Genomic DNA, 14,278 nt, shown 5'->3' with positions numbered 1-14,278 from the left:
ATGGCCATAGGGTCAGAGGTATTTTCGCAAATAGACTATTATGACCATGTGGCCTTGGCTGTAGTTTCTGCTGTTTAGCCTCTCTTGGCTTTTGCTTGTTTTCTGAATCTGCTTCTTTGAAAAACAAATTAATTCTTTGAGATACCCATGTCCTTCCAATAAATTTCTTTTCTCTTTAAGTTAGGTTGAGTCAGTTTTCTTAGCTTGCAGCACAGATTCCTGAGTGTCATTTGAATAAAAAGTTAAGCACGGCTATAATATATATAAATTAATGTGTGCTTTAAAAAATAAAGTACTATATAAAATGTGTGGTAGTATTTTTATGCACATATGCATCTACATGTGTAATAGATACGATGATATGCTTGTATAGAGAACTGTATGATGTACTTAAATTTCTTCTTATTATCTTTACTGTTAAAAATAATGATTAGAATAATGAGATAATAAAGCATAAGAATGAATTAACTTTTTGACCAACATAAACATTTTTAATCATATAACACTATTAGGATAATACTCTCTGACTTTGCCTTCAGCATTTGATTGCTGTGTGCAATAAATAGGATAATTGTAGGGAAAGGATTTTGAAAATATACATGAAAGGTACTGCTAAGGTTATTTAGCTGATATAGAAGCAGCAGACGAACCCAGTGTAGGGGGTAAGGGGATTTTTGATATCTAGTAACTTCGTAATTTGTGAAGTATACTCCTATTGTGTCCACACTTTCTTTGCTTCTTTCATCACCCATGCTCTGTGGAATAGCCATTGGCATTTTGCCAGGGCATGTATAGGTATTAGGTTCTCCATGAGTGAGGAAAATACCTAGGAGAGGGGATGAAAACTGGCAGACTAGGACAACAGAAAGACTTAATGAATTTAGACACTGTCCAAGGTACTGAGAAATCTCAGATGCATTTCTGCTTTATTAAGCTATTCTATAAGGCTAGCCAGATAAGGAAACCTTAAATGATTCCTTGGTTCTCCCAAGGCCCAAAGTGGAGCCAATCAGCTTCACTTCCTCCTGTCCTAGATGTTACTCAGCTACACAGGAAGAGGGACAGAATCACAGCAAGGGATTCCACTCCCAATTAGATCTTGTGACGAGGCTTAGAAAAAGCAGTTAAAAGGGGCAAACTGGCACTAGGGAATGAAGAATAATAACAATCGTCCAGTCTTAGGAGCAGATAGTAAAAGGTCATCCTGGAGGATGAAAATCTGTTTAAGTGTCATTATAATAGCAGACCATATTCTAAAGAGGCAAATGATTATGCATATCCAAAGATGGAGATTCTAAAACGCCAATAAGAAACCCCAAGTGGGTAAAGCTTAGATATTCAGAGAAGGAGTCAGTGACTGGCAGATATGTTCAAGTGGGTGTCTTTCCAACAGCAAGTCCTTTCTGTGAGACTCTCTTCTCTGTAATACATTTCTAACAGCTCAATCCAATCAGGAGTCATTCACAGCTGGGGCAAGATGGAGAGGAGAGGGGTCTTTTCGCTGGTTGCCTGCTCTGGACACCACAGGTGGGGCACTGGCTGTGGTTGTAGTGGCATTCTTCCTCACCACCCCCTACTTCTTTGGTTTCCATTCCAGAAAGGTGAAGACAGCTAAGATTCATGTTAAAGAAGTGAATTGAATTTAAAGCATAATAAATAGGCTAGGCTTTCTAATCAGTTGCTCCATGTCCATTCCATAAAACTGAGAAGTTGCCTATTTCAGTATTAGAAATTTAACAAGTTTTACATTTTCCATAGAAATCTTTGCATACGTGTATGTACTTTTTGTCTTCTTGAATAAGTATACAGAATACAATGGAGACCTTTTTATGACTCAGGATTGTTATTAAGATCATTAACAACTGTGCCCCACTGTGTTGTGCTATAAACCTAAGATCTGCCTGAATGTTTAGCTCTAGAAGAAAGAGATCCACTTGATCATGGTGGATAAGCTTGATGATGTGCTGCTGGATTCGGCTTGCCAGTATTTTATTGAGGATTTTTGCATTGATGTTCATCAGGGATATTGGTCTAAAGCTCTCTTTTTTTGTTGTATCTCTGCCAGGCTTTGGTATCCGGATGATGTTGGCCTCATAAAATGAGTTAGGGAGGATTCCCTCTTTCTGTATTGACTGGAATAGTTTCAGAAGGAATGGTCCCTGGGATGCAAGGCTGGTTCAACATATGCAAATCAATAAATGTAATCCAGCATATAAACAGAACCAAAGACAAAAACCACGTGATTATCTCAATAGATGCAGAAAAGGCCTTTGACAAAATTCAACAGCCTTTCATGCTAAAAATTCTCAATAAATTCGGTATTGATGCAACATATCTCAAAATAATAAGAGCTATTTATGACAAACCCACAGCCAATATCATACTGAATGGGCAAAAACTGGAAGCATCCCCTTTGAAAACTGGCACAAGACAGGGATGCCCTCTCTCACCACTCCTATTCAAAATCGTGTTGGAAGTTCTGGCTAGGGCAATCATGCAAGAGAAAGAAATAAAGTGTATTCAGTTAGGAAAAGAAGTCAAATTGTCCCTGTTTGCAGATGGTATGATTGTATATTGAGAAAACCCCATCGTCTCAGCCCAAAATCTCCTTAAGCTGATAAGCAACTTCAGCAAAGTCTCAGGATACAAAATCAATGTGCAAAAATCACAAGCATTCTTATACGCCAGTAACAGACAAACAGAGAGCCAAATCATGAATGAACTCCCATTCACAATTGCTTCAAAGAGAATAAAATACCTAGGAATCCAACTTACAAGGGATATAAAGGACCTCTTCAAGGAGAACTACAAACCACTGCTCAGTGAAATAAAAGAGGACACAAACAAATGGAAAAACATACCATGCTCATGGATAGGAAGAATCAATATTGTGAAAATGGCCATACTGCCCAAGGTAATTTATAGATTCAACGCCATCCGCATTAAGCTACCAATGAGTTTCTTCACAGAATTGGAAAAAACTGCTTTAAAGTTCATATGGAACCAAAAAAGACCCTGCATTGCCAAGACAATCCTAAGCCAAAAGAACAAGCTGGAGACATCATGCTACCTGACTTCAAACTATACTATAAGGCTACAGTAACCAAAACAGTATGGTACTGGTACCAAAACAGAGATATAGACCAATGGAACAGAACAGAGCCCTCAGAAATAATACCACACATCTACAGCCATCTGATCTTTGACAAACCTGACAAAAACAAAAAATGGGGAAAGGATTCCCTATTTAATAAATGGTGCTGGGAAAATTGGCTAGCCATAAGGAGAAAGCTGAAACTGGATACTTTCCTTACTCCTTATACGAAAATTAATTCAAGATGGATTAGAGACTTAAATGTTAGACCTAAAACCATAAAAACCCTAGAAGAAAACCTAGGTAATACCATTCAGGACATAGGCATGGGCAAGGACTTCATGTCTAAAACACCAAAAGCAATGGCAACAAAAGCCAAAATTGACAAATGGGATCTAATTAAACTAGAGAGCTTCTGCACAGCAAAAGAAACTACCATCAGAGTGAACAGGCAACCTACAGAATGGGAGAAAATTTTTGCAATCTACTCATCTGACAAAGGGCTAATATCCAGAACCTACAAAGAACTCAATCAAATTTACAAGAAAAAAACAAACAACCCCATCAAAAAGTGGGCAAAGCATATGAACAGACACTTCTCAAAAGAAGACATGCATACAGCCAACAGACACATGAAAAAATGCTCATCATCACTGGCCATCAGAGAAATGCAAATCAAAACCACAATGAGATACCATCTCACACCAGTTAGAATGGCAATCATTAAAAAATCAGGAAACAACAGGTGCTGGAGAGGATGTGGAGAAATAGGAACACTTTTACACTGTTGGTGGGACTGTAAACTAGTTCAACAATTTTGGAAGACAGTGTGACGATTCCTCAAGGATCTAGAACTAGAAATACCATTTGACCCAGCCATCCCATTACTGTGGATATACCCAAAGGATTATAAGTCATGCTGCTATAAAGACACATGCACACGTATGTTTATTGCGGCACTATTCACAATAGCAAAGACTTGGAATCAACCCAAAGGTCCATCAGTGACAGACTGGATTAAGAAAATGTGGCACATATGCATCATGGAATACTATGCAGCCATAAAAAAGGATGAGTTCGTGTCCTTTGTAGGGACATGGATGCAACTGGAAACCATCATTCTCAGCAAACTATCACAAGAACAGAAAACCAAACACCGCATGTTCTCACTCATAGGTGGGAACTGAACAATGAGATCACTTGGACACAGGAAGGGGAACATCACACACCAGGTCCTATTGTGGGGAGGGGGTGGGAGGAGGGATAGCATTAGGAGATATACCTAATGTAAATGATGAGTTAATGGGTGCAGCCCACCAAATGGTACATGTATACATATGTGAACAAACCTGCACATGTACCCCAGAACTTAAAGTATAATAAAAAGAAAAAAAAAAAAAAGGAGATCCAAGCTGCTGTGCTGCTGGACACCTGTTACCTATTCTGTAGTCTTTAGGTTCAAATAATTTGCATAAATTTGGAATATTTTTGTTCCTTGAAAGTTTGGCAGCATTTGATGGTAAACCATCACATCCTAATTTTCATTTTTCAGAATATTTTAAACCACTAATTTAATTGCTTCAATGGCTATAGGATAAATTTGTTTTTTAACAATTTCTTTGTGTCAGTTTTAGGAAGGCATACGTTTCTATAAATTTGTGCTTTTCATTCAAGTTTTCAAATTTTGGCATAAACTTGTTCATAATACACTCTTATCTTTTGAGTGTATATTGTCTGTAGAAATGTCCCCTTTTCCATTCCCATTGTTGTTTATTTGTTCTTTCTTGATAAAGATTTGTCAATTTGATTAGTATTTTCAAAGAACCAAGCTTTGGCTTTATTAGTCTATTTCATTAATTTCTGTTCTTTATTATTGTCATCTACTGTTTTTATTCTGATATTTTTCTAATGGCTTATATTGTGTTCTTAGCTCATTAACTTTTAACTTTTCTTTTTGCATAAAAGATGCTATACAATTTCTCTTAATATTATTTTAGCTATATTTCATGTAATGTAATATGTAGTATATTTATCACTCAGTTCAAAATATTTTCAAATGTTCAGTATAATTTATTATTTGACCTATAAATTATTTAGAAGTGTGTTTCACAATATGTAAAAATATGACTTTTGTCTATAATTTTTGGTTGTGAATTTCTAAATTAATTATATTGTGGTCAGATAACATGTTTTATATGATGCTGATCCCTTAAAATTCATTGACTCTTGTTTTATACCTTAGTATGTGGTCAACTTTCATAAATATTCCATGAGTTCTTGGGAAAGAATGTGTGTTCAGCAGCTGTTATATGCAGTGTTCTGTATGTGCCCATTAGCTTCAAACTGTTAATTGTGTTGGTCTATCAATTACTTGGGAAAACTTATTAACATTCTCAACTACGTTAGTGGAGCTGTCAATGTATCCTTGTAATTCTGTCAGTTTTTCCTTATGTAAATTAAGGTTGTGCAATTAGGTGAATAAAAGTTTATAACTGTTATATATTCCTAATGAATTGTACATTTAACATTTTGTAGAAATAGTCTTTACTTACACTAAAGCATATTGTAACAGTCTTTCTTTTCTAATGTTAATTTAACCACTGCAAGTTTCTTTTGATTGACATCTGCCTGTTATGACTTTTTTATCCTTTTAGATTTCAACATTTCTGAATTATGTTTCAGACATATTTCTTATAAATAGCTATTAAAAAGTTAAATCTACTCTAAAATTACTTGTCTTCTACTTTGTCCATGTACCATATTTACTAACATATTTGGGGTTTTTCAATCATCTTATTGTATGCTTTTTCTTTGCATGATCTATATTTCTACTTCTCTCTTGTATAACACTTTTACACTTTATTTTTCTTCTATTACTTTGGAAGTTATATTTTCTATTTTTATGATTTTTATGACTTTCCTGGAAATTCTAACATATTTACTTAAGTTACCAAAATTTAAACAATATTCTTTCCATCCTCATTAACAATGTAGGTATTTTAGAACATCTTGAGTCCAATCACTCCCTCCTAAGCTATATGCTATTGTCATCATATATTATAGTTTTAATAACTCCACAAGACACTACCCTGTATTATTTGTCATCAATATTTCTTTATATTAGCTCATATATGTACCACTTTTTGAGGCTACTCATCTTCTTTTGTCTCAGACTTCCTTCTGGGATCTTTTTTCTTAAGCCTGAAGTGTATCATTCATAACTTATTTTCTTGAGTTCTTGTTAATGACAAACTCTATCAGTTTTTGTGTATCTGAAGATGACTTTATTTTACCCTAGTTTTTGAAGGATGTTTTAATTGGGCATACACTTATACGTTGACAATTATTTTCTCTCAGTGTAAGGAAGACATATCACAGTCTTCTGGGTCCCACTGTTACAGTTGAAAAGTCAGCTGTTATTCTAATTATTATTGACTTAGGTCATCTATCTTTTCTCTTTGACTGCTGTCAGATCTTTTATTTGTCTTTGATATTCTGTAGTTCCTCTATGGTATATCTAAATGGGGATATCTTTATGTTTACCTCACTTTGGATGGCATGACTTCTTAAATCTGAGGATTGGTGTCTTTTATCAGTTTGGGAAAATTTTAAGCCCTCATTTATTTAAATATGGCTCTTGCCTAACCCTCCATACTGTTTTCTCAGTATAGAATAGAAATCCTCTCTGGAGAAAAGGACCATCTCTGCTTGGAATTTTAAGATATTAAATCCACAATTTCAATTCTACATGTCTTTTAATATTTTTTCACAATTTTTTCTGGGTCCCTTGGGCTCATTTTGAATGATTTCTTTAGATCTATTTTCCAGTTTCTTAATTTTATTCCTTTAATAGTATTCACATAGCTATTCTGCCCATCTGTTGAACTTTTAATTGCCATTTTTACATTTTTCATGTTTGAAATTCCATTTTTATCCTACTATGACTGATTATTTTTATAGTATCTTGCTCCTTATTCATATTTTCAATCTCTTATTTTCCTAAGTGTATGATATAACCTAGTTTATATTCCGTGTCTGATGGATTCAAAAGTTGGAGACTTTGTGGGTCAGGTTTGGCTTTCCACTGATATTGCTGCTGTTTTCTCTTGTTACTTTCTTTTTCCCTTGTCTGTTTTGTGATGTTTTTAAAACTGTAAATTCATATTCCTTAAAACTCTCCCTGTGGGAATTGTGTGGCCTGGGTTAAAAGGCTCTTTCTCCAGAGAGGATTTCTATTTTATACTGAGAAAACAGGCCTTTGGAGTCCCAGCTTTACGGGAAGTAAGGCAAGCCTTTGGCTTTCTGTTCTCTGTATTCTATGAAGTCGAGAAAACACAAACTTAAATGTCACCAGGTTCTCCATATAGAATAGCCTCAACCTTTCTCCAGGTTCCTACTTTGGCTTACTTTTTTGGTCCCTGTGTTGGTTTCCCAGGGCTCTTATAACAAAGTATCACAATCTGGATCACCTAAAACAGCATAAATTTATTCTCTCACAGCTCTGGAGGCCAGAAGTCTGAAATCAACATATTGATTGGGCTGTGTTCCCTCCCAACCCTCTAGGGAAGGATCCTTCTTTGCCTGTTCCAGCTTTCGATAGCCCCAGGTGTTCCTGAGCTTTTGACATCATAACTCCAATCTCTACCTCCACCTTCACATGGTGGTCGTTCCTTTATGTTTGCCTGTGACTAAATTTTCCTCTTCTTATAAGGACATCATCAGTCCTGTTGGATTAGGGTCCATCCTAATCCAGCACAATTTTATCTTAACTTGATTACATCTGCAAGGACCCCGTTTCCAAATGAGATCACATTCACAGGAGGTTAGGACACATTGGGGCTGGGGGCACTGAATTCAAACCATAACAGTCTCCAACAATTTCAATCCCTTGCCAGCCCTTAAATGTTGTCTTATGCATTCTAGCACTTTTGCAGTTATCATTTATATAATCTTTCTGTTTTCTATTCAATGTCAGCTCTTATTTCTCACTCATTTCCCTGTGCTTGGCCACAGCAGCTCCTTCCTTTTTCTCATTGTGGTGCAGACTTACAAATCAGAAAAAAACAAAACGAAACAAAACAAAACAAAAAACAGAGCACAAAATAAGAGTAAGGCTTTAAATAGGGACTCAGTAGACATAAATGTGAATAAAGTAGAAGATAATAACTGCATGGATGTTGCAATATCTTTTTTGAGATGGTGCTCAAAGTACTTTTATCCCTAGATCACTGTGGTATATCTGTCTAGTCCTCAAATCATAAAGATCTAGGGCTGAATCCTTTCTCTACCTCTTACAAGGTACATGACCTTGAGATATACATAAGCTCCTAATTTCACAGTATCATCTGGAAAAAAACCCACTATTACAATAATAGTCTTTTTAGGGTGTTTTGTGGATGGATGACGTAAGTGCCAATATAACCCATGGCACAAAGCAGGCATTTAGTAGTTGCACAAACAACTTTCTTTCTGTGTTCCAGATAGGTAAGGACTTTGAATAATTTGCCTCTGCTTAAGCGAAGGGAGAAAAGTGATGTCTTTCATATTGATACACAATCCTATGGTGTAATTAGGGCAGGTGTGCTACTTTATAGAGGAAACCGAACCATTGGAAAGTTAACTCATCAAACATGAAAGAAAGACAAATAACAATAACCATACAAAAGGAGAAAATCTGTTTTGCTGATGATCAGTGGTTCTGTAACCCTTAAAGGAGGAACTGAAATTCAAATGAACTCATCCCTCCCATTTGTACTCAGTTTTTCCAGCTAACAGCTTGTTGGTTCTCTGCTTTAAATGCCACCCTTTCTTCAACTCCAATGACACTTCATCTCTGTCAACTGAGAGGGAAGAGATGGAGGAAAAAAAAAAAAACCCACAAAAAAACCAGATATCATTGTAAACTGTATTTTAAACTCTGTACACGAAATCACTCAGAGACATTTTAACTTGTATTTGAGAGCCGCACCCAGGCCCACACTCCAGAATAGCTTTATAACTTTATAATCTAAGGAAGGAAAAGCCAGAAATCTGCACTCTGTGATTGACTCACACACATGTCGGAAGCAGAGTTCACAAATCTAATTCCTTTCTCCAATCCTGCACATTTTTACCCAGAGAACACAAGCGAATGGAGGCGGTCCGGCCCACTCAGAGAATTCCTGACAGCAGCTCCTCGTGAAAAATATTATGTTTGGGGTGAGCATCTATCCAGGAGCAGTGCTGAAATGAGATGGCGAGGACGCAAATGGGGAATAAATGGCCGATGTAGAGAGAGCAGCAGAAACGAGGGTGATTATGCAGGAGCTGTCCTCTATGAATACATTAGCTCCCCAATAAGTCCATGCATTTTGACTGCTTCCAAAGCAATTTCTCAGGGTTTCAGTGAATACAGGTGTCTGGAAGTGGTTTCTAAGCTCAGCTTCAGACAGGCTGTTCATGTCGCCAGTCCTCAAAGCCCTAGCATTAAGTCTGGGTGGTGAGTCGGGCCCCACACAGTGCCTGTCACGTCATTGCAGGCATCCTAAGATGCTCCTTGTGGGTGCCCAATCTCCCCTTCAGGTCAGGGGCAAGGACTGTTGCCTGCCTGGTGGGGTGGAAGGTTGAAGGAGGTTAGAGGTTAGAGGAGGGTGCATCCACGCTACAGTCCTTCAGTGGGAATTGAGTATCAAGAATTGGAGACATCAGATGCAGACACTAAGGCCAAAGGTGCCAGAGTAGGGCCAGTAGGTAGAACCAGGCAGATGAGGTCTGCACGGATGTGTGAACAGGCTGGCAGTGAAGTGGAGCATCTCAGATAATCCCTATGGACACCAGTAGGCACAGGGTTCTTTCCAAGCATCGGCAAGCCTGGAGCGTGTGGGGGTGGCTGACTGCTGCGAGTTCCCCATGGAGAAGACAGTGGGGGCCATCATGGGGAGGACACCCTGCAGTTCCAATACTGGGTCTGCCAAGGACAATCCCTGGTCATAGAGGTGGGCAGGCTTCCTTCCAGGACAAGATCCTTCATTGTATCCATCATCGCATTCCTGCCTAACACCAGGGGACCTAACAGGAACCTCAGATAGGAAAGCGGGCTTCATCGTAGATTTATGTTTTCATTAGCCAAGGGGAAAGAGCCAGAAAGCCTAGGAAATGTTCCCGTAGGATGAGAAATAACATAGAGCCTCTTGGGGATCCATGCCATGAGCTGATTGTTGGAAAAAACCCTGTACTTTGGGGCAGGAGAATGGCATGAGGCAGGAATGGGCTGTGTGTCTGGCTAGTGCCTGGGGTCAGAAAGCAGCCTGCAGTGAGCCTGACTTCATCTTGCTGTTTATACACCCTGGGTTTATTTCCCCGGGCTCTCTCTTAACAAAGTGTTCGGGAATGTTCTGTGGCCACTGTGGAGAAGACAGAGAGTGTCAGAGTGAGAAATCCCAAGGGAGCTGACTCAGGGTCACTCTTGTCCAGCCACCCTCGATGCCTGTTATTGCTTCCTGGAGCACACCTTTGCTTACTCCGATGGACCTCAGTTTGATTTTAAAAGAGGCTGTTCCCTTGAGTTGGCAGCTCAACCTCTCCCATGCTCCCTCCCCCAGCCAAGCAGGTTCTGAAGTCCTCTTCTTCCTGAAAAGTCAAGAGGCTTCACCCTGTGTCTTCCCAATCCCAATCACACACATGTGGACCAGGGTTCAGGACTGGACGTTCTGAATCAGTCTGTAACCCTCAACCTTAAACCCCATTTCTCCACCCCAGACTCATTACCCTGGTGGGAGCTGAGCCGAGCCCTTTGAGTGAGAAACTCCACTCACCCTGATCCCAAGCTCCACATTCTCGCCTCCGTAGACTTCCATGCCTTCGTCCAGCAGGCCAATCTCCTGGAAGTACTGCCGGTCCACAATGAAGCAGCCAATGAGGGCGGGGCTCCTGCAGGGGCAGGGGGAGATGGGCCAGTGGTGAGCAGAGAGGCTGTCTGGTGTGGCTGTCTGAGGAGTAAGAGCAGTAAGGCCTTACTGTCAGGAGGATCTGGTGCTCTTCCTTCCTCTGCTGCCAAAGCCAGTGTGAGGCTTGTTCCTGGAGTGGTCCCTGGGTCTGGCCTCACCCAACCACTCCAGAAAGGCTGTTTCCTCCGGGCAGTGGGCAGACAGCTGCCATCCTGGGATCAGCTTTAGTGGGGTGGTGCTTGTGTGTGTGTTAGCTGTGAGAAGTGGTGCTCAGCCTGCCAGTCTAGGTTGACTGTATCTCTAGCTGCCCTGACCCTGACCTCTGCACAGTCAGTCTCTGTTCCTGCTTGGGAATGCATACCAGTTTTCCTATCCTTCCCCAACTTAGGATCTGTATGTCATCCTTGGTCCACTTAGAAAGATTAGCTGGCACCAGGTTGCAAAGGGCTTTGGGTAGCAGGGTAAAAAATTTGAATTTTGTCTGCAGGTAAATAGGTGTCCATGAGGAATTTTAAGCAAGACAGTGGTGTGAGCAGATCTGTGTTTTTTAAAGAGAAGAGTCAGGCAGCTGTGGGTGACTGACCAGAGGGGAAGGGGTGGGAATTGAGGGGCCCAGCTGGGAAGCTCATTGCTGTATCCAGGTGAAAAATGATGGAGAGCTGAGTCAGAGTATCAGGAACAGAGACAGGAATTGTTTAAAGACATATTTTGATGTAAAATCAGCAGAACTTCAAAACAGATGAACTACACAAGGGTGAGAAAGGGGGAGGAACCTGCATGCCATCTGGCTTTCTGGCTCGGCTGACAGTGGGTTGTGGGCCACTCATCAATACAGGGGCACAGGAGAAGAAGCTGGTTTCAAAAGAAAGAAGCTTTGGTGGTAGAAAAACTGACCTTAAGGTACCTGTGTGACACCAGGAGGAGACAGCCAACAGGCAGAGCTTAGGTACATGGCCTGAGTCTCTAATTCAACAGGGTTCTTAGGCTGGAACAACCTGCCAACAGCTATGGGGTCCAGGAGCTGGAAGGCTTTTCCTTCCTTGAGGGCTATGAGCTTGGGTCTCACCAGCTCTGTGCAGACACCCAGTGCAGCACCTCACAGAGAACGATTCACATGAGGTGAGTCAGCATGAGAGCACGGGGCTGCTTCTCTGTGAGAGCACTGCTTATGCAGTGACGCTGAATTGTTCTACTGCTTATTGCTATCATTTCTAGCCCTTGCCTGGCTGGACGACTTGGTGGGAGTGGGGGAATAAAAGGAGAAATGAAGGCTCCTCAGGGATGAGAAAACTATCAGTCAATCACATGTAAATGAACCCGTCTTTGAAAATGGAAACTTATCAAGGTGGAGAAAGGCGATTTTGCAGACCATTTCCCTGGGGAATGCGGATACAGGAGGCTGCTCAGGCAGAGACTGGCACCCTGGAGCCACTGTTTCTCTTCCTTTCAAATCACTGCATTTTATTCTAAATGTCTTCACCCTCACAGACCTGCAGGCATCCTGGGAAGCTAATCTACCACTCCTAAAGCAGACTGAGACCCTGCTGTGGTGGAGGTAACAGAACCCAGGCCTTAGAGGTAATCTCTCTGGGAAAAATCACCCTTCTGGATGTGTGTCTCTAAGAGAAGTTCCCTAGCGTCTCCGAGCCTCCGATTCCATGTCTGTAACATAGGATCCGTTCTAACCTCACACGGACTAAATTAAAACACTTGAAGCCTCTGGGACATAACTGGCACTCAAAAGGTCATTTAAAAAGGTAAAAAGATGCAATTGTGCACTAAGTCTAGAAGATCTCCTCTTTAAATATGTGATGATTCAGAAACATCAGGCTGGCAGAGTGGTGGGGTCTTGGCATTTGCCTCTGCATTCCTAAGTGTTGGATATGACAGGGCACGCTGGAAAAATGCTTTTAGGATACACAGTAAGGGACCTTCCTCAAACTGACAGTTCAAGCCAGGTAATGAACAGAATCTGAAACAGTTACTCTGAGATGAGCACAGGCCACCTCAGTGGTTTATTATTAACCGGCTAGGGTATTAAGTGGATTCTATCAGCGTGAAAGGGTTATTGATTTACACCTTGCCTCATTCCTGAAAGGATTAGAAATAGCTTATGAGAAAATTTAAAATACATAGAAAACCATAAATAGATAAATGTCTAGACAGACCTAAAGATTGCAACAAATTGGAATGCATGTGCAGACCAAGGTCCTCTCTCAATTGTTCTTAAAGTAGACATGAAAGTTTGCCTTTGAGTTTCCTGTTGGTCAAAGTGGAAAGAACATACATGGTCTTAGAAACAAAATGTACAGTTCTCATGTGAAAATGTCATATTAATTGATTCCCTGGGGACAGCAAGGCTTTCTCTGACTGGCAGTCAGTTTGAAAGAAATTTCTCACGTGGATTTTCTTAATGGGGTCACCTGGTGACTCAGGGAACAGCCATCGCAAAGACATCTCTTTAGAATACACTAGAAGATACTGCTGGGCTCTTTTTATGACTTACGCCACGTGTGGGCAGAGCACTAAAGTATAGCTTGAAAGCAAAGGGAGCTCGGATGGGCAAGATACATTTGTATAAATCACAGCTTTCTGTGGAGCTGTCTTCATCTGGGAATAAAACCAGGAATGTTCTTCCAAAAATCTTCCATAAAAGTTATTTCCCTCAACCAAGTTTTTGATGAAAATTGAGTGATAGAAAATTTGAGGTTGAGATGACATTGTCTGGCAAGGACCTGGAATGCCAGCTTGCTGATTCAGACTGGACTGATACAGTTAGAGATGAGCAGAACAGAAACAGTTAATGTCAATGCAGTCTTCTGCAGGAATGCTCATTGCATGGGGGCATATTTCCCTTCAACAGCATTCATCAGGCCTAGGAGCAGAAAACAGCTACACCAGTTCTGAGCTCAACAGTGGACAATAGAGGGGTGAAAACTAGCCACTGAGTCTAGCTTCCGTGGGTGGATCTTGGCTCTACCGCCCAGAGCCTTTGGCAGGGCCATTCTCCTCTCTCAGTCTTGCTCTCCTCATCTTGTAAAACAGGGATGAGACACGAGTGGTCAACAGGTTATAATGATGATCAAATGAGCCAATGCATGTAAAAGACCCTTGTACATAGCAGACTCTCAGCAAATGTTTAACAACACAAAATTGTGGCAGGGGCCGAGCAGAGTAGGTAACAGGCAACTTCAGGAAAGTTAGCTGGTGTTTTCTTCTATTCCATTTTAAGTGTGACTATATATTTTTTTCTTCTGGC

General features: G+C 40.3%; 1 protein-coding gene across 3 annotated transcripts in view; it reads right to left on the bottom strand.

The window, feature by feature from the left end:
* The window catches only part of LOC105488798 (polypeptide N-acetylgalactosaminyltransferase 18), a 361,583-nt gene that overhangs the window by 93,260 nt on the left and 254,045 nt on the right, over window positions 1-14,278 (bottom strand). For all 3 annotated transcript variants that reach the window (XM_071075098.1, XM_071075099.1, XM_071075097.1), the window contains exon 6: window positions 10,888-11,002. In XM_071075098.1, the coding sequence (XP_070931199.1) occupies window positions 10,888-11,002 (115 nt within the window). The remainder of the gene's footprint in view (window positions 1-10,887; window positions 11,003-14,278) is intronic.

Source organism: Macaca nemestrina, chromosome 12 (genome assembly GCF_043159975.1).
Source record: "Macaca nemestrina isolate mMacNem1 chromosome 12, mMacNem.hap1, whole genome shotgun sequence".
In the NCBI taxonomy this organism is placed as follows: Eukaryota; Metazoa; Chordata; class Mammalia; order Primates; family Cercopithecidae; genus Macaca; species Macaca nemestrina.
This window is presented reverse-complemented; position numbering and strand designations above follow the sequence as displayed.